Source organism: Epinephelus moara, chromosome 17 (genome assembly GCF_006386435.1).
Source record: "Epinephelus moara isolate mb chromosome 17, YSFRI_EMoa_1.0, whole genome shotgun sequence".
NCBI classification, from domain to species: Eukaryota; Metazoa; Chordata; class Actinopteri; order Perciformes; family Serranidae; genus Epinephelus; species Epinephelus moara.
In genome coordinates, this window is record NC_065522.1 from 7,905,928 (window position 1) to 7,924,310 (window position 18,383).

General features: G+C 41.2%; 1 protein-coding gene across 6 annotated transcripts in view; it reads right to left on the reverse strand.

The window, feature by feature from the left end:
- Positions 1-43: 43 nt before the first annotated feature.
- The window catches only part of spag17 (sperm associated antigen 17), a 30,991-nt gene continuing 12,651 nt past the window's right edge, over positions 44-18,383 (reverse strand). For 3 of the 6 annotated variants that reach the window (XM_050067609.1, XM_050067610.1, XM_050067605.1), the window contains 38 exons: positions 14,674-14,781; positions 14,356-14,506; positions 13,951-14,163; positions 13,781-13,818; positions 13,540-13,656; positions 13,254-13,408; positions 12,903-13,012; positions 12,741-12,814; positions 12,223-12,474; positions 11,979-12,093; positions 11,617-11,754; positions 11,369-11,479; positions 11,000-11,142; positions 10,713-10,815; positions 10,300-10,463; positions 10,063-10,177; positions 8,711-8,865; positions 8,337-8,481; positions 7,778-8,190; positions 7,337-7,522; positions 6,963-7,108; positions 6,665-6,795; positions 6,290-6,423; positions 6,015-6,203; positions 5,616-5,729; positions 5,329-5,380; positions 3,763-3,853; positions 3,602-3,652; positions 3,142-3,235; positions 2,848-2,959; positions 2,600-2,651; positions 2,413-2,477; positions 1,811-1,947; positions 1,162-1,340; positions 854-914; positions 520-667; positions 293-424; positions 44-214 (listed from right to left, as the gene is read on the reverse strand). In XM_050067609.1, coding sequence (XP_049923566.1) covers positions 201-214; positions 293-424; positions 520-667; positions 854-914; positions 1,162-1,340; positions 1,811-1,947; positions 2,413-2,477; positions 2,600-2,651; positions 2,848-2,959; positions 3,142-3,235; positions 3,602-3,652; positions 3,763-3,853; positions 5,329-5,380; positions 5,616-5,729; positions 6,015-6,203; positions 6,290-6,423; positions 6,665-6,795; positions 6,963-7,108; positions 7,337-7,522; positions 7,778-8,190; positions 8,337-8,481; positions 8,711-8,865; positions 10,063-10,177; positions 10,300-10,463; positions 10,713-10,815; positions 11,000-11,142; positions 11,369-11,479; positions 11,617-11,754; positions 11,979-12,093; positions 12,223-12,474; positions 12,741-12,814; positions 12,903-13,012; positions 13,254-13,408; positions 13,540-13,656; positions 13,781-13,818; positions 13,951-14,163; positions 14,356-14,506; positions 14,674-14,781 — 4,908 coding nt within the window. In that variant the 3' untranslated portion in view covers positions 44-200. The remainder of the gene's footprint in view (positions 215-292; positions 425-519; positions 668-853; positions 915-1,161; positions 1,341-1,810; positions 1,948-2,412; positions 2,478-2,599; positions 2,652-2,847; positions 2,960-3,141; positions 3,236-3,601; positions 3,653-3,762; positions 3,854-5,328; positions 5,381-5,615; positions 5,730-6,014; positions 6,204-6,289; positions 6,424-6,664; positions 6,796-6,962; positions 7,109-7,336; positions 7,523-7,777; positions 8,191-8,336; positions 8,482-8,710; positions 8,866-10,062; positions 10,178-10,299; positions 10,464-10,712; positions 10,816-10,999; positions 11,143-11,368; positions 11,480-11,616; positions 11,755-11,978; positions 12,094-12,222; positions 12,475-12,740; positions 12,815-12,902; positions 13,013-13,253; positions 13,409-13,539; positions 13,657-13,780; positions 13,819-13,950; positions 14,164-14,355; positions 14,507-14,673; positions 14,782-18,383) is intronic. The other 3 variants (XM_050067606.1, XM_050067607.1, XM_050067608.1) reach the window with 3 other exon arrangements.

The following is an 18,383-nucleotide window of genomic DNA, read 5'->3' on the forward strand; positions in this document are numbered from 1 at the left end:
ACATACACATATACAATACAGAAAGCCTGAAATTCACTTGCTACAACTATTTCAGTGATTTTATTGTGTCAGAGAAAATGTAAAAATGCATTACAATATTTAACTTTTGTGGAATAAAATAGAGGAATGTGGTAGGAAGATGATAATGAGATGAAGACTTTAATGATGTGAAATCTGAAGAGATTGGTGATGTGTATTCCTCACAGAAGGTGTCCTGAAATTTACAAACAAAAACTGTATCAGAGATTGTGACATGCTTCCTATCCACGTCTCACTAGTACAGGATACTGACCAGTGTTTGCTGCAGGACTGGTCAGGTATGTACCAGATCGTCTGTGGGGCTGCATGGACAGGTGACGGACCCTGGAGCCTTTCTTGTTGTGGTCCTTGAGCCACATGTCGTATAACCTCTCAGGAAGGATGGGTGAAATGATATAAGGACCAACATCACTGTGTGTTTCCTCTTTCCACTTCTATAAACTAAAGCTATGAACATTTCTTGAGGTGTATAAAGGATATTAGCAGTGACAGGCAGGTAGAGGATGTCTGTCTCAGTGTGGATGATGATATCCAGGGAGATGTACCTCTTTGGCTCTGCTTCTCCTGCTTGGACTGCACACATGGCAAACAGCTGAACCTGCAGGTTAACATGCAAACCTGCAGCCACCTGGACAGACACACAGTACACTGCATGTGTAGTTCTCAACAGCTAAGAGGGAGATGATAGCTTTCCTGAGTTAAATATTTATCTTTAGAAACAACGCTAAACATGTATGGATGAAATAGATGTTAACTCATAGAAACAGGCTAATTCAAACATTAACATAATCATTAAATCCTGCTGGGAACTTACAGGCCCAGGATTGTAGATGACCCGCAGGCCTGTCGCAGGAGGAGGCTGTTTCACATGGAACCTTGCAGAGAGATAGATTGAAACAAACCACAAATAGAAGGTCAAAGTTTTCCCTTGGGAGTCGAGGGTGACCCACAAATCGCCTGCACCTATTCACAGCACTCACTTCTGTCCGACATACTGAAGGACATTTGAAGTTGTGAGGCTGCAACTAAACTACTAATTCTTTTCATCATTTCTTGAAATCAAAGCCTATATTTGCATCTACTTATCCACACTTCCCATCTATCTATAACCTGGTGTTTTACCTGCAGGTGTCAACACCCACATTCTTCATCACAACAGTAATGGCCGAGGAGGTACCCTCCTGCAGTGTGCCAAAGTCAACACTGGGCGGAAGCAGCTGGAATCCCCTCGCTATGACATTCGGATCGGTCAGAGAGACAGTTCGACACTTCCTCCTCACAGGCTCTTCCACTGACAGGAACTGCAACAGGGGACGCAGACACAGCATTCACAGACGTGAATGCTTATGTGAACAGTGTGTGTGTAACACAGTGATAGAGGAAGAAGCATGTGTGAAGACAGGTGCGCATGTGGAAAAGGAACCCATATTTTTTCAAAAATTGCACGGGTACAGGATATACAAGGAAAAATAGGTCACATCACTGATTGTGGGCTGCACAGTAGACACAGTGATGTGTCTGTATTATTCCAACATGTTCTACAGTGGCATATCACCACCTCTAGATGTCACTTTAGGATACATTTAATAATCATATATTACATGTCAAACCTGGGAGTGAATTAAAAGTGGCTGTTTGGAGATGAATATATCTCTATGGTAACCACACTATTGATTGGTCTTAAGTCTTTTATTGCAAAAATATTAAAGACATTTTAAATGTTAAAAATATGTACTGCAGAATACATTTTGTCATGACAGTGGTTGGGTACCTGTTGATTTGGAATGCTGCGGGGTTTAGAGCTGAGGATACAGGTTGGTAGTCTGACTTTAGTCCTCCTGAGCTTTCCAGTCACATCTACCTGGACTGACTTACACCGCCCAGATGAACCCCTCAGACTGCTTTCACCTGGCATACATACACACACACACACACAGTCATCCATCCCTCACAGCATTTATAGTGCTCAATCCCCTCAGTCTGCATAACAACCATCCTGGAAATGATCTGCAAATCAATGACTGTGAATCCTATACATTCTTGTGGATCACGACCAACACCCTACAACAGACACGAAAAATAGATTTTGCTAATATTGTGAGTCTTTCACCACACCACCAGGAAATGGGACAGTTTAATCTACTTTCTTGCCTGATGGTGCTTTAAATAGAATTCAGACTCTGCTCTCAAAATGTCCCTGCAGTATTCAGTGTAGTTCCTGATTGATTATGCTGTTCCTGAGCTTCTTGCTAATCTGAAAATAGCGATTTGTGTTCATTCTGCTCTGCACTGGCATTTGACACGTTGCTGATGAAGTCACTGATTGGGGATTTCATTTTAATTTAAAACATCAGAGGAAGGTGGAGAACAAACCAGCAGTCTGAGGCGTGGGGTTGGTGGGTCTTTTTTCAAGCATCCTGTCACTTCCTCCTGCATGACTAAGAGTAAAACACAAGGAGAGGTTAAAATGTGTCACAACAGCAAATCTTAAGACAAGCATTTTACGTTAACAGATGTTTTGTGAATCACAACAAATTAAGAGCAAAATCAAATGCATTACCTTGCAGACTGAGAGGGTGTTGGGTTTAAGGGTCGTGGAGCTGCAGTTACAACTACAAACATGATATATTATAAAGTATGCATGTTATTGAATCAACAGTTAACAGCTTTTATGCACTTCTACAGTTGCTTCAAATAAAATAAAAAAATAGTTTACCCTTAGTTTCTCTGTATTGATTCCCAATAGGACACTCCTTAAAATTAGTGTCATCATAGTTCCTTGTAAATACTGACAGCATAATAACTCACTGTTCTCTTGTGGAGCATCTTTCATGAAGTCCTCAGCACTGTCTGACTTTGGGATCGGAGGGAGTTCCAAGGATAGACTCCTCATGTCTGGTGTTTGGGGCTGTTGTAGATTCTGGAAAACAAGCAACAGTGCTGTGTCTCTTGCTGCACAATGCGAATTTCTCTATAAAAAGTCCGAAAAGGCGAATCAATTTATGTTTAGACTTGAGGTTGTTTCACAATAATGCTAATTCAGGAACTGAAAAAAAATATTCAAACATATGTATAGTATATTGAAGTGAACGCATACAGTACCTGGTACAGTGGAGTATTTTCTGGGTGGAAAAAAGGAACAATGTTCTTCTTCCTCAGAGCCTCTCTGTAAGCCTGCTCCTCATACATCTCCTGTCTGACACACACATGCACACAGAGAAAATTACTGACGAGATGGTGGTTACTAGTGCAAACACAATGTACTTGTAGCCACTGTAGTACCATCATGTCCCATTTAACGTCTTCTATTTATCCTACACTCGTCCTCTAGTTGTACTGCAGTAGATTGTGTAGTTTGGCTCCAAATAATTGCGTTCAAAGGAGAATCACTACAGCAGCCATACAGAAACTGACGAGCTAAAAGCCACTTCCACAACATACACACCAATTTGGCAAATGTATCAGTGAATGTTGGCACAGAAAAACTTAACTTGATGAAGCTAATTCATGTCAAGGTGGTGCTTAGTTCTTCACTAACAATCATAAAGAAACCTTTATTTACCTGTGCAGTGCAAGCCTTTCAGTCCATTTTGAGTCCTCTCCGTGAGTAAAACTGGATAGCAGAATGGGTTTAAGACGACATTAATGCAATGCATTTAAATATATGGCACTTAACAGAGTGTTAAATTATCCATTCATGCATGCCATTTTAATCTCTCCAACCTGTTACTAGCTACTGTCACTGTGTCTTCTGAATCATCCGAGTGCTCAATTGAGTCCCCGACTTCTTGGCTGTACAAATTGGCTATGTCTGCTGTGGATACACACAGAAGGAATTAGAAAAAGTGTACATATGCCAATGTGTTCTGAGCCCTAAACACCAAACTAAAATTAAATTACATGTACTACTGTACTTAGAGTGCTACACCCCACCAAATTACCATTTGTATCAGTTACTCACCCGTGTTATGTTTAATTCATTAAGAATACTTTGTTATGAAGTTCCAATTGCCATGTTACTCTTGTTTCTTCGACGCTTAGGTCACACTGGTTGTCTCTTGCAGAGATGTGTATTACTGATCTGTATTTGTATTGTTGCTCAAGAAAATCAATAAAAAGATATAAAAAAAAAAAAAAAAAAGAATACTTTGTTGTTCTTGCATGCCTCCAAGGTAAAAGAAGTATCCGGAAACTGGGGAAATTCTTGATGAATTGAAATAATAGGGGTCCGCGCCGGACAACAGCAAAACTTTATCAGAACATCCGTTAACAAACTCTCACACAACACATGCAGTATAACCTGAGCCTAATTTATTCAGTTATATGCTCAGTACTTCCCACACAGACAGCCCTTTTCGACAGGAAACTGAGTTTAAAGGGAAATCTATCATGCTCTCTTCAAAGCCAGACTCCATTGAAAGAAACTGTAATTTTACCTTGCTGAACACAAGAGCTACTGATCTACCAGTGCCTCAATCACTTCGTTTGTTTGACTTTGGTGTTTTAAAGGGTTAGTTCGGATTCAGCAAACTAACACAATCACACAAAGAAACTACAGATTGAGGCAGTGGTAGACCAGCAGCTCCCATGTTCATAGAGGTAGAATTACTTGATTTGTCAATGGAGTCTGGCATTAAAAAGAGCCTAGATTAAAATTCGCTTTAGTTCAGTTTCCCGCTGTAAAGGCAGTCTGTTTGGGAGGTGCTGAACATACGACTGAATAAATGGGTCTTGGATTATACTGCACGAGTTCTGTGAGCGTCTGTACACAGATGTTTTGATAGTCTTACTGTTGTTTAACGCGGAGGTAAGTGAGAAAAATAAGTTCAACATAACCTGAGATGAGTAATTGATCTACAAATGGTCATCTGGGTGGTGAAGTATTTCTTTAACCTTGAAACTTCCACTGTTATCTTCACTTCAACTGAGCAGAAATAAAACAATTCATTGCATTTGTTTTTTTAATATGTGATACATAGTTATTCAAGCAATATTTTGGTCCTCTGAAAACAGCCTCGTCCAGCCCTCCAATGCACCATCACGTCTTGATTTTTCTCAGTTCCGTTCATTATTACAAGCCCCTTTTTCAACAAAAAGTGACTGGAAACATTCACACACATTTTGATTACATTTTAATTTAATGAATTAAAAATAATTAAAATTAAAAAGGGATGCTTGGTTAGTTAAAATCAAACATAAAACACTTAACTGCAAATGGAACAGTGCACTCGTCGTAACAAAATATATTGTTCAAACACAGCCTACAAAACTGCAAAAATGGTCACCTACTTGAAGTTCTCTCGTCAAAGGTGTGACTTGCACCATCTTCTTCTGCAAAAGACTATAACACACATAATGAATATTTACATTAATATTGTATAACATTATTGTATTCATCATTTGCAGAATTCTCTGTTTCAGTATGCAGTGGGGAAAGAGCCTCATGATATCATCTTATCTGTTACACTCTTATCAGTCTAAGTAAAGAGAAGTGGAAGTATTCTTAATGTGCATTATGCCGTGTGTGTGTGTGTGTGTGTGTGTGTGTGTGTGTGTGTGTGTGTGTGTGTACCAACCAAGACCAGATTGAGCAGATCACTAGCACTATGACGCTCTTCCTCAGTGCGGGGGTCTTTCACTTTGATCTCCTCTGATCGCTGCTCCCTCTCCATCAAACTCTCAATGTATTCCTGCAGTCAAAGCAACATTCCAACATTTGTCAGGACCCTGCAAAATGTGATGTTAGGCTCGAAGCAGAATACTCAACACCGTATCAAACCTTCAAAACCTCAGTAGCACAGCAAGCTGTTTCAATGCCTGGCTTCACTGTGCCAATTTCCTAGTTACACTGCACTTGTATCAGATTGGTGTGGTGCTGGTTTAGAGACATGTTTTTATAAGTCTGCCTAAGTCTGTAAAAACAGAGCTGAATAAAGATGAACAACACAGTTAGCCACACGACCGCAGACATTTACCTTCAGTCGTGTATCTAAGGTATTTTTGAGTGGTGTGGTGAAAGGTCGGTGCTGGTACAGCTGCCTCATCTCCAGAGCTTTAGGGCAGCTCCTGACAAGTTGACGCTGTGCTGCAGAACCACCAGACCGATTTCTCAAAGTCAAACCTCGTCCCATGTCAGTACCAAATGCAGGACCTGGGCTCTTCTTCTGGAGTAGAGAGAAAGGTGGGGGGGGGGCTTAGGTTAAGCTCCTGAGTTTGTTGTTTGACCGTGTGTACATGTTCACAACTGTACCTCTGTTCTGGGGAAGTCATGCCAGCTACGGTTTCTGAGGTTGGGAGGGGTGATGTCAGGGTTCTGTTTACCTAGCAACCACTGGGACCACACATTTTGGTGGGTGGGCTTTAGGATGGTAATGCCAAACTCATCTGAAACAGTCACAAACACACAAAAACGTGATATTATCTGGAGATTTAGATGCCTTTGTTCCTCTTTTGATGGGTAACAGAATAAGACAAGTGCACTCAATCTAAGAGTATGTTAATTAACTACACATAATAGAAAAATATTATGGGACTAGATTAAATTATGATACAGTTGCAACTGAATCAGCCCCTAAAAATCTATTTTACAAGTATTACGTTTCTTGATTTTGAAGATATTCAACACCTTGTGTGTCTGGCAGTGGTTCCTTCAGCAATGCTATGGTAGGGTCAGAGTACGCCTGGTAGAGCAGTTCCTCTACAGTTTGAGAACTCAGTAGTTCAGTTCCCGAGCCATCCTCATGCACCAGAAACAGCCTGGAACACAATATGATGTTTACAGAGTTTCTGTGACGTCGCCATCAACAACAGCAGTGCAGTGTTAATGTTTAAATATTGTCACATTGCTGAACAAACTTTATTTTCTAAATATAGCCACATAACCACACAAATATACAGTGCAGTGCTCATAGGAACAGGCCCACCTGGGACAATGTTCTCTGTGTTTTGCATTAATCCTGGCCGTTTCTTTGTCCTCCTCCTCCTCCTCCTCTGCCTCTTCCTCATCATGTTTAAGTGTGCTTGGAGAGGGGCTACAGTTCAACACTGACAACTGTCCATCTTCCATCACCTGTAACACATACACACAAGGTATTACTGTGCTATAATACAAAAGAGTATGTTATGTCAGTGTAGGTTTAGTCTTTGCTTTGGTCATTCCTGTACAGTCTTGAAAGGGATGGTTCTTTGAGACTATAAAGGACCATCTCTTAGTTAGAAATTCTCACCGTCTGCTTGTGCGGGCTCGCCACAAACATTTGCACGATGGTACTAACCCATCTTCTTGTATCATCCTAACCTGGAAGTGGTTCCCATCGGAGTCTGTAACATCACAGGCCACTTTGTCTGTGTGACTCATGGTGTAGCTTCCTGGTTGGTTTGTGGGAGTGCTGCCCTTTGGACTTGGCGTTACAAGTGGGTCGGACGAGTACACGCACTTCCCATCACTTTGGATCTGCAGGAGGCCCACACTGGATGGAAACACCTTGGGTGCACAAGCATACACACACAAACAAACACACATAACGAAACGTTTAAGTGTGTATTAATGTTATTCTGTGCACAAGAGTCTAACTTTAGTGCCATCTGCTGGTCACATCAAGACTTACACTGTGTTAGCGAGCATGTTTTTCCATCAGGATTTTCTCATCTCTAAACAAAAATGTATGCCAGCAGACTAAAGATGCTGTAATCAAATAAAGCCCTACGCATTATATCTTAAAACAATGTAAACTCGCACCTGATAGGCTCCTTGGTTGTTGCCAGTGATGACAGTTCCGTCTGCTAAAATGATGTGAGCCATGTGTCGCTCTGGGTACATCACCACTGTGGCACAGCCTTCCTTCTCCACCAACACCACCTGCTCCTTGGTAGACACACTCCCCTTATCGCTCTCATATGCGCTCCTCTTACTATCCTCAGCCCCAGCATCTTCTGCAGATACGCTCTCCTCACCATTCTTATACACACTACTTTCCCTTTCACTACTTGCTTTCCCCGCACTGTCCCTGCTAATCTCCTCTTGATTGTCAGAAGTATCCTGCATGTGCATGCCCTCATTAATGCTGTCGGCACAGCGTGTGACACACACACACTCAGTGCAGCTGCATGCACATTCAGAAGTTGATAGGGTCACACTTTCAGGTTGCTCCCCTGGAAAGTTTACAGACACAAGGACTCAGTTCAGATAGAATAATCAACGTAAACTAAACATTAAGTGTCAGAATAGATCTGTCTAGTTGCTGTGTATGCATGTGAGCCAAGTATTTTCCAGTGTGTATGCACTGTATGCTGGTTACCTTTCTGCAGCAGTATGTTTTGCGGTGTGCTTGGTGGTCTGTCTTGGTAGAGACTGGTGATCCTGGTTCCATCTGCATGTTCTACACTCAGGGATCTGTCTCGGTGCTGGACAGACACCACTAGATCCTCCCGGCTCAGCATCACCTGACACAACGACACATACAAAGCTAGAGAGGTTACTGACAGCAATAGCAAGCATTTTCAGGATGGGACCAACTCTCTAATTTTTGAGACTCCATCACAAACTTTAAGATGCTCAGACAATGACAGAATATTGAAATATAAACATCAAAATATGATTTTCAAAATAACTGTGAAACCTTTATAACAACTGAAGAACACTATTGTGTCGCGTGTAATCCTGCCCCCCTACCTCATGGGTGATGGGGTCTGTCGCCTTGAAGGCAAGAAGAGGCGTGGTGGGTATGTGTTTGTGTGTGGTCCCCACAGTGTGGATGCGAGTTCCAGATGGAGTCGTAGTTAACCAGCAGCCTCTCTGAGCATCAGCATCCTTCTCTGAGCTCTGCTCTGTATAGACAAAGAAAAATATACAGTTTGACACTGTGAGTCACTGAAAGTGATACTCAACCTCTTCCACTTTGCAGAGACGCCTGCTAGAGTGATGCTGCAGTGATGATACTGGTGTTATATGAAACTAGAAGCCCTAACAAATCCACTGGTAACCCTGTGTCATGCTAGCTTGTTGGAGAGAGGATCAAAAAACACAACATCGTTTGGCTAAATTTTGGTGAGGGAAAAACTGGCACAAGGGACCAAGATATCTAAATTAAAATGGACTCCATGGGTACACACGAGCCTCCCCTTGACATGCCCACGTTATGCTTGTCTCAGGTTTCTGGGTAAAAACCATTTAGCCTTGCATGCAGTATATATGTGTTATTTGTGCCTATTGTATTTGAATATTTCTGCATACCGAGGTCCCTAAACAGTCTTGAAATTGCATAAAATAGGTATTACTGGAAAGCAGCGACTCTTGTGACTTTAAAGAGTCCAACTGTATTAAGGCGTGGTGAAGCTGGTCCCCCGAGTTGCCTTTTCATTGTAGTAAGACCAATTTTTTTTTTTTTTACTTAATCTCACTGTATAAAATGACTTATTGTGACCTCTGAGGTAATCATAGCCTCATGAAACTTAACCACAAACTAGAGACCTGGAGTATTTTTCCATAGTTTCCAGAACAGAAGTGCTCGACATCAATCAGCGAAAAATGCAATTCTTACATAAATCTCCCAATGTAAAAAAGTTTTTGTTACCAAATCACAGCACAGTGTTTTCTATGGTGTCCCTTAAGGTCTTGGTTTCCTAATGTGGTATTTTTGACCCTTTTTTTTTTCAATTCCTGAGTGGTCAAAAATTAATAAATATTGCACCAAAACTGTGTAAAAAATGGTATCAACCAAAAAAGCATCAGGCGCTCACAAACAGCTCAACTTTGACTGGCAGTCTACTTTTGGCTTGGGGTGCCTGGGCCTTGACATTCAAAAGCCAGATGTTTGCGGGTGTTGGTGTGTTTTTTGTGCAGTGAGGAAGGGGCCATATACTGTTGACCTGCTATCCCCCCCAAAGATCCCTTGTCCCCGACTAAAAAAGACACAGTGGATGTATTGTAAGGAGGGTTGGAGTAGAAGAGGTTAACAGTTCTCACAGCAGGGTGCCCATTAGGTTCATTAGGTGTTTTGATATTCAAAGACCCTGCACTCTGACCTTTCTTGTTGTCCTCAGTTTCTTGAGTGGTGTTTTCCTCCTCAACCTCAGCATCAGGAACCCACACTGGACCAGAATCCTGGCTGAAACTGACTGAGCCATCTGCAAACAGAACCTGCAGTACACAAATGATTTGTGTGCTTGTGTGTCATAAAAGTTAGTTCCCATTTTTGCATAAGATGCCATACATTTGTATGCATGCCTCTATATATGAACATGTGTGTTCAGTATGTTTACCTGTGTGGACCCGTCTCTCATGTACCGGATCACAGCTCCCTGGTTGGTCACTATGCGGGACAGTTCTTTAGAGAGGGAAGGGTCCTGAAGCTGCCCTACAACTCCTCTACCATGAAGGGGAAAGCTCTGTTTCACCAACATACCCTGCTGCTCCGAGGACACTCCTGGACACACAAACACACACAAATTATGAATTAAAAATTTGACAATACTTACATACAATATAATACTAACAAAGCGGCAAGATCCTCTTTTGCCTTAGTGTGTGAGCAGGATCATATGAGTGTGAGAGATGTACAAATGAGTCACTTCATAATAACATATGCAGTTTCATAATGCTACACTTGTGAGGATACACACACCTGTATATGAGTGTGTACACATACATGGCAGAAAAAAAGTGCATCACTGACCTTGTGTATCCTCTCGCAGGAATTGCAGCAGCAGGCCATTAGGAACTGACAGGTTCAGACTGTTGAATAGACTTGATGGCAATGCTGGCTGGCCCCCACACACCTAAACACAATTATACACAGAAAAATGACCATGTAGGCTACATATGGCAAGAGCAATACACCAATAGCAATAATATTAACATCCCAATATATATATATAAAGCTCAAAACTACATTCATATTGAGGTTTGAGAGCAATTTAACAATTTTTTTTAAATTTATGCATGTGCATTTGTATGTGGAACCTGGGACTCTGGAGGCCTGGTGTTGCTGGCTGGGCTGTTTGTCTTGGAGGCAACTGAATCCAGGTCTGTCCCCTTGGACTGGTGGGTGTCGGAGAAGAGAGGAATGGGGACAAAGGTGGATGTCTCTGTTTCCTGGGGACTCACTAGAGTATCAGCAAACAGGAAATCAGTTAATACTGCCTGCACTGTGAAGACATTATAACCCTGTTTACTCCAGACATATTAATAACAATATTCAGAGCACTGAGATTATGGACTAGTCTATAAGCATATTCAAACTGTTTTCAAATTGAAGTAAAGATTGAAATATTTAAATACAAATTAAAACTTCTCAAAGGCTAAAAATCTTGTGTGTTTTCAGTATAACACCTCTGTGTTCTCCCGTGGGACCATAGAAACTGTGTGAGAGGTGAATTCCACTGTCTAAGACTGCTGTGAGGGAGCCCTGCTTCACTCTGTTCATCTCCACAGGCTCTGACACTGAAAAGGACACACACACACACACACACAGAAACATACTAATAATAATCAATTACATTACAGATATAAAGAATCCTAAAATTACAAAGCAGGCCCTTTGAACACTGCTTCATCTGTAGTATGGTCAACATCTTTACCTTTAAAATCTTCTTTTCTGCCATTTGTTTCTTTGTCTTGGGCCAGAGGGAGAGGTTTTGCCCAATCAACAACGTGGTTGATGTGTGTGTAGAAATGATGTCCATCCTTCTTCACAGCCAGTTTCATTAGGCTGCACCCTGCAGTGGTAATAGTACAAAATACATGGGTGCTGTGGAAAATCACCCAAAGAACCTGTGTCTCTCAGGAATAGCTTATTTGCACTTTGCTTTTCATGGACTTATGACTTACACTTAAAATGACTGACTTTTTCCCAATTATGCAGCACAACAAATACATGCTGGGCTTTAGAAGCACAAGCAGGTTTGAAGCATTTTCTTTAACCTCAACTTTGTTTCATTACCTTCAATATAGCTGATATTCTCCACAGTGATATGTCCTCCATCTGAGGGGAAAAGGTATTGGCGACTACCTGACACATGGATCAACTTTCCATCCATGCTGTAGCCTGTGAAACCCTACACATCAAACACACACAGATACACAAAGTTTTACTAGCTATGGTTATTTTTCAGTATCCCTCTTTGATTGGATGTGAAGATATTAATGTACTCAGTGTATTAATGGTTTTGTGTGTGTACCCTCACATTAAAAGGCTCTGCTGTTGGATGCAGTTCTTTGTCTTCCTCCACAGGGGGCACTATGGTAGTAATAGACTCTGTGGGAGTCTTGGCTGAGCTGCCTGCTGTCTGTGCTCTGCTCTTCTTGCTACTAGACAGAGTTCTACTTTTCCTGTTGTCCGCCTCCTCCTTTTGCTGCTTGACTTTTGGTGCATTCTCCTTCTTTGATTTCTTGGCCATCTCCTCCTCCTTTAGCTGCTCCTGCTCCAACTTCCAGGCCTGTAACATCATATACACATTAATATACACTGCAGTTATTGCTGTACCATTGCTGGGTGTACCCTGCCTCTCGCCCAATGTCAGCTGGGCTCAGTTTGAAACCCTTGTGACCTTCTAAAGATAAGCAGTTAAATTGTAGGTAACGGATGGAAACATTTAGTGGTTTGACTTAACTCAGACTTTAAGGAAAATCTTAACCTAAGGTGCTTTGTGTAACCAGTCCCAGAATTGTGAAAGTGAATGTTCATGTGTTAGTTGGTACTGACTTTAAGGGAGCCTTTTCTGATGAGTGGCTCCAGAATGACCTCTTCCTCCTCTGCAGAATCTGTAGCCTTTTCATCTAGTCCAGGAACAAAACAAACATGGTATTTATATGGTGGTTAAACAGACTTCCATTGCTAGAGTTTGATGCTGACATGCAGTCGTACCACTTGGAGACTCAGCAGGACTGAGATTTCTGAGCTGCATTTCCTCTCTCTTTAATTCCTCTTCTTTTGTCCAATCCGAAATGCTATCTGCCACATGTTCCAGGTATTTCCTATCAGGCAGAAACAATAACATCTAAAGTCTATGTAACACTCCACATATACACTATCTTGCTAGTCAGGTTATAGATGCCACTGACTGATAAAAAGAGACAGGGACAGGTAGCTACTCTAGTTAGCTGCCACTGAGAATGTTCATTTTGTTCAATTTTAATGATGTGGTTTATGGGAAGCTTGCTCTGTTTCTTTCTCACATAGGAAAAGGCATATTACTATTCAAATTTGCATTCTGACCTAAACTTGACATCAGTGTGAAGTGCTATATCCCAGAACTCCTTGCACCGACGATCAGGGCTCATTGGATTGTGACAAAAAATATACAGGATGTTGTTAAGACTTCCTCTGAAGGTGTCCAAGCAGCGGTATTCTTCTGAGGCTAACTGGAGCACCTACGCATGAAGAAAATGTCATTTCTATGTGTCCAAATGAAATATGTGAGAGGAATCAATTCAACAATTCATGCTTTTAACTGAAATAAGATTGTCATTGTGTTTTAAGCTTGAAAGACGAGATGAGAAACCTGTGGGAAGATAGAGGCGCTGTGGTGTTCAGTATAGTGCCAGTCAAACAGAGATCTCAGCCTGCGTCTCTGAATGTCAGCCAAGTCCAGCTGGCTACAAACTCTCTCACTGATCTGCTGGAGAAAAAAATCGACACACAACATCACTGGGAGGAATATCAGAACAAATACACATTCTTTTTTTATTATTATAGCATGCAAATTTTGAGTATCTAAAGTAGTATGTACACAGCAACAATACCTTTGTGTTATCAGGATCTTCAGTGAGAAATGTTGGGCCTACAGTTGAAATAAATCATGAGAAATGACACTAGAATTGAGAACAGTGTCTTACATACAGTTATGAGAAGCAATAAAGTTCCTTAAGTAAGTTGTAACTTATAATATACATCAGCCAAAGTAGTAACAGACCTTTAGTCTGTAGGTTATCAAGCTGCTGTTTAGCGTATGATAGCGGGTCATCCCAGGGGATTATTGTGGGTGTCTGTGGCTGTGCTTGTTCCAGTGTTTCTAGTGCACCAGGAGCAGTCAGTAGTACATCCTTTTGGTCCAGCCTGGTCAGTGGCATACTCTCAAACACACTCTGATGAATCAAACGCTCCACCTCCAGCCACGACACAACATCTGTGGGATATAGTAACAACATAATATCATTTTGAAGCTAACAAACCAACCTCTGACTGTAAGTAATTCCCTATTTGGATCAAAAAAGTTAACAAAACGTAACAACAAGTTGCCAAAAACTCTGATACAGCTACAAGTTAATTAACAATAGCCATGGATATACTGAGCTAAGATATGTAGCTGGCTTCTGACCATCTGTGTAGTAGTGTTGTAGCTGCTGTTTGATTGCCATCCAGCAGGAGTTGTTGTCTCTCTGCTGAGTCACAGATTGGATCAGCTCCCACACTGGAGACCGCTTCATCATGGACACCTCCACCTCTGCTGGATCAAAACCCTGAACCACCTAAGAGGGACACATGCGCACACAAACACAAAGTATATAAACACATTTCTAAGAATAAGGTCAGAATGGAGTCAAGATTACATGAACTTTAGTCTATTTTAAACCTAAATGCCAAACTCCACATGGACAACAAAACTGTAACTGTAAGCATTATAAAGTGTACTTGCACTGATATCCCTCAAGCGCAGGGCCCTCTCATCATGGTGTCTGATAACCAGAGGGTGCTCAGACTTCTTCCTCTCTTCCTCCTCTGCTCCAAACTCCTCGAATAGCCTCTAAAACATGAAACATAAACAAGAGAATAAAAGAGACAAAGTAGTGAATGACATAATTTTCTGCAGAGTGAGTCCGAACACTCTGAAGTCATGGGGTGCACACACATACACACTTCACCTTTATACCTGGGTTTGGAGACCAGAGAAAGAAATATATATATATACTACAGAATGTAACTTGTCCCTTTGACCCCTGTTGACTCAGTCAGAGGGTTTCAGTTCTGTAAATGTTTAATATATATATAATATATATATATATATATATATATATATATATATATGTATTTTTAAAGGATTCATATGAGAACCAGTGTTTCCTGTAAGCTCATGGTTCCTTTTCCAGCATCTGTTGTAATTTCATTTTTAATATTTTGTAGCACTTCACTGTACAGTTTGCACTCATTGTTAGTATGTTAGCTACTTTACTGTGAGTATAGCACCATCTGCTGGACATACATATTTGTGGCCCAGCCATGCTCTACATTTTTTGTAGCTTATGTGGTAGAAATCACATTAACTCTACAAACCAAATTAGTTGGAAAAAATATTTTTATTTTATTTCATTTATTTATAATGTCTCTGTATGTACATTAGAAAACAACATTTCTAAGGTAATCACCAGACCCATGGTAATTTGTACAGTTTTCAGCAGTGATCCAGAATGAAAATCTGAAGAATTCAACACAATTTTTTATCTTGTGATGTGACAATATTAATTTATGGTAACTTTTTTTTTTTTCTTTTAATTTGTGGAAAATCTGCAGAGGTGTTGTCACAAATCTGCAGCCACAGATTCCATGTGGACCTGCTAATCATTATGGCCCAACACTGTTGCATGTGCAGCCCACCATAATATTGTACTAACAATAGAAGGTATCTTGTTTCAATTAATGCGTCATCTACTGTCAGTCATGCCGACTGGCCTTTCACTGAATGCTCGAGACTAAACCAGATCCTAAAATTTGATCTTAAGTTAAATATTCTGATGAGATTTTTATCCTAACCTGAGTCAGGCCTTCAGTCATCTAAGTAAAACCTTTCTGGCACTTCTTTATACTTTTGGTTTCACTCATTGTGCATGAACCCACTGACTGCATTGATAACCGTATTATATATATTACATATCCTTGACTTGATACTATCCCTTTTCTGCTCTGACTGTTTCTCCTGTAACATTTGTGGTGTCCGATCATTTTTAATAATAAAATATCTACACGCAACTTGTGATTTTGGAGACTGTTTCTGTAGAAAAATAGACGAGATTAGATACAAAATTAGTTTCTCATATCCAGCTACTTCCATAATATAAATTGTGCAATATTCATATGTTGAATGTAGTCTGTAAATTCTTTCAAATGTTGAGAGTATCTCTCTTGAAAAATCCTCTAAGCTGGTTTTAGCTACTAAACCTACCACCTGCCTACTCGACCCCTTACAAGCTAAACTTCTGTCATTTCTGGGACATACAATGCTGATTATAATTAATCCACAAACCTTAAGATTAGGGCTGGGCGATATGGCCTAAAAAAAAAATCTCCGATTTTTTCACAAAAAATCCGATTCACGATTTATATCGATTTTTTTCCCCTCCTAGTTAAAAAAATATATATTTGCGGCCTGTTAGCACATACCTGGGGTCCAAAGCTTTCAGCATGTGAATAAACCCCAGCTTTTCCACGGTAGCCTATATATGGGCACCATATCTCTAGCAATATACATTGCGACTGCATCTGTGATCGCTTTCCACCGGACCCCTTTCTTATCATACGGCAGTGTTTCCCCTACCATTATATTGGATCACAACAGAAGTCATTTAAGGTTACCTTTCCTATAGAACAGGTCTATACCTTGTCCTTTTATTAAACAAACTAAATAGCCTTATGTTACAGGCTGAGCCTGATGTGTGTGGCTTGTGTGTGTGTGTTGAGTTGTGTATGTGTGTAGTTGATGTTGGAGGTATGAGACGTTAGTGCGCCGGGTGTGGTGTGTGACGTCAGACGGATGCGCCCCAGGAAGAAAGTGAGGCATGTGCTATATTGTTTACATCGAGCAGCCCCAGTGAAGAAGCCTGCGCAGTTCTGCATGCTGTTTTTGAGTTATTTCCCTCTATGTAAAAGTCAGACACTGATGAGAGAGGCTGTGCATCATCCCTGCAGTGCTGAAAATAAAGTCCCGTTCTTTAACGCAGACGAAGTCCCGTTGTTTATGTGTTGTTGCCACAACGAGCTAACACAAGCTAAAGGAGCTAATGGTCTTCGTAGGTCCCTTTCCTACGGTTCGGGGGTCTGCCAGCTTGGCGTTGTTAACACTTATTTATCTTATTTACACAACGGCATGTCATTTATGTCCCTACACGGTGCACGTCTNCCGTTCTTTAACGCAGACGAAGTCCCGTTGTTTATGTGTTGTTGCCACAACGAGCTAACACAAGCTAAAGGAGCTAATGGTCTTCGGAGGTCCCTTTACTACGGTTTGGGGGTCTGCTAGCTATGTCCCTACACGGTGCACATCTAAAATCCTCCTCTGCTCTCTGTGTCGCGCACGGCAGAGTTCGGCACACACACACACAGGTGAGCACAGACACAGACACAGGTGAGCACAGACACAGACACAGGTGAGCACACAAAAGCGCTTAAGAACTCGTTCCCTTTCTTGAGAAGGAGTTCTTCCCCGCTTGCTGCCATGTTGTTTGTGTATCAAGCGTGCGGGGGAGAGGGGTGAGCGCACTGAACTACCAGAGCCCAGCGTGGAGCGGCGGTGGCGGATTTTAAATAGAAACTCGATTTTCATTAAAACAAATCGGCCTAAACTGCAAATTCGAATTAATCGATAAAATCGATTTATCGCCCAGCCCTACTTAAGATTGCTGTGGTTAAACCTCTACTTAAGAAACCACACCTTGATCCAGGGTCTCTAAATAATTATCAACAAGTCTCTTACCTTCCATTCTTTTTTAAAAGTATTAGAGTATTAGAGTTGTGTTAACGGTAATCTTTTTCAACCTTTTCAATCTTCTATCAGGGCCTGTCACTCCACTGCAACTGCGCTTGCCAAAGTGGTGAATGCTTTTCTACTTGGTATGGATTCAGACTCCAATTCTGTGCTTCTATTACTGGACCTTTTGACACCACTGATCATTTGCACTGCATCTCTCTAACCCTCTCTTTGTGTAAGCATGCGAGTGTCCAAGCCCTGTGCATATCTCTTTACCTCTTTTTCTATGTTCTCCTCTGTCCTCTCTGTTCATATAGATGCATCTGTGCTGGACTATAAATCATACTGGGACCTCTCATATTAAAATGCAAAAAGCACAAAATGAGCTCTTAATGTTAATAAGGAACTTTATCACTAAAATATACAACGTCTCATGATAAAAGATCATGCTCTTTATGGTGGAGAGTATTCCTACGAGTGTATGATGAAACAGAAGAACAACAAAAGCAAGTGGCAACCGATAAGCTCTCACAAGCTTTCCCTCCACTCAGGAAGTCTGTAGTGCACCCTCCCCCGCTACGTCACGGTCCAAGCCCACCCTACTCTCTGTGTGTTGCAGCTACAGCACTCTCAATGTGACAGAAGAGCTGGTGGGGATTGGCTCTTGT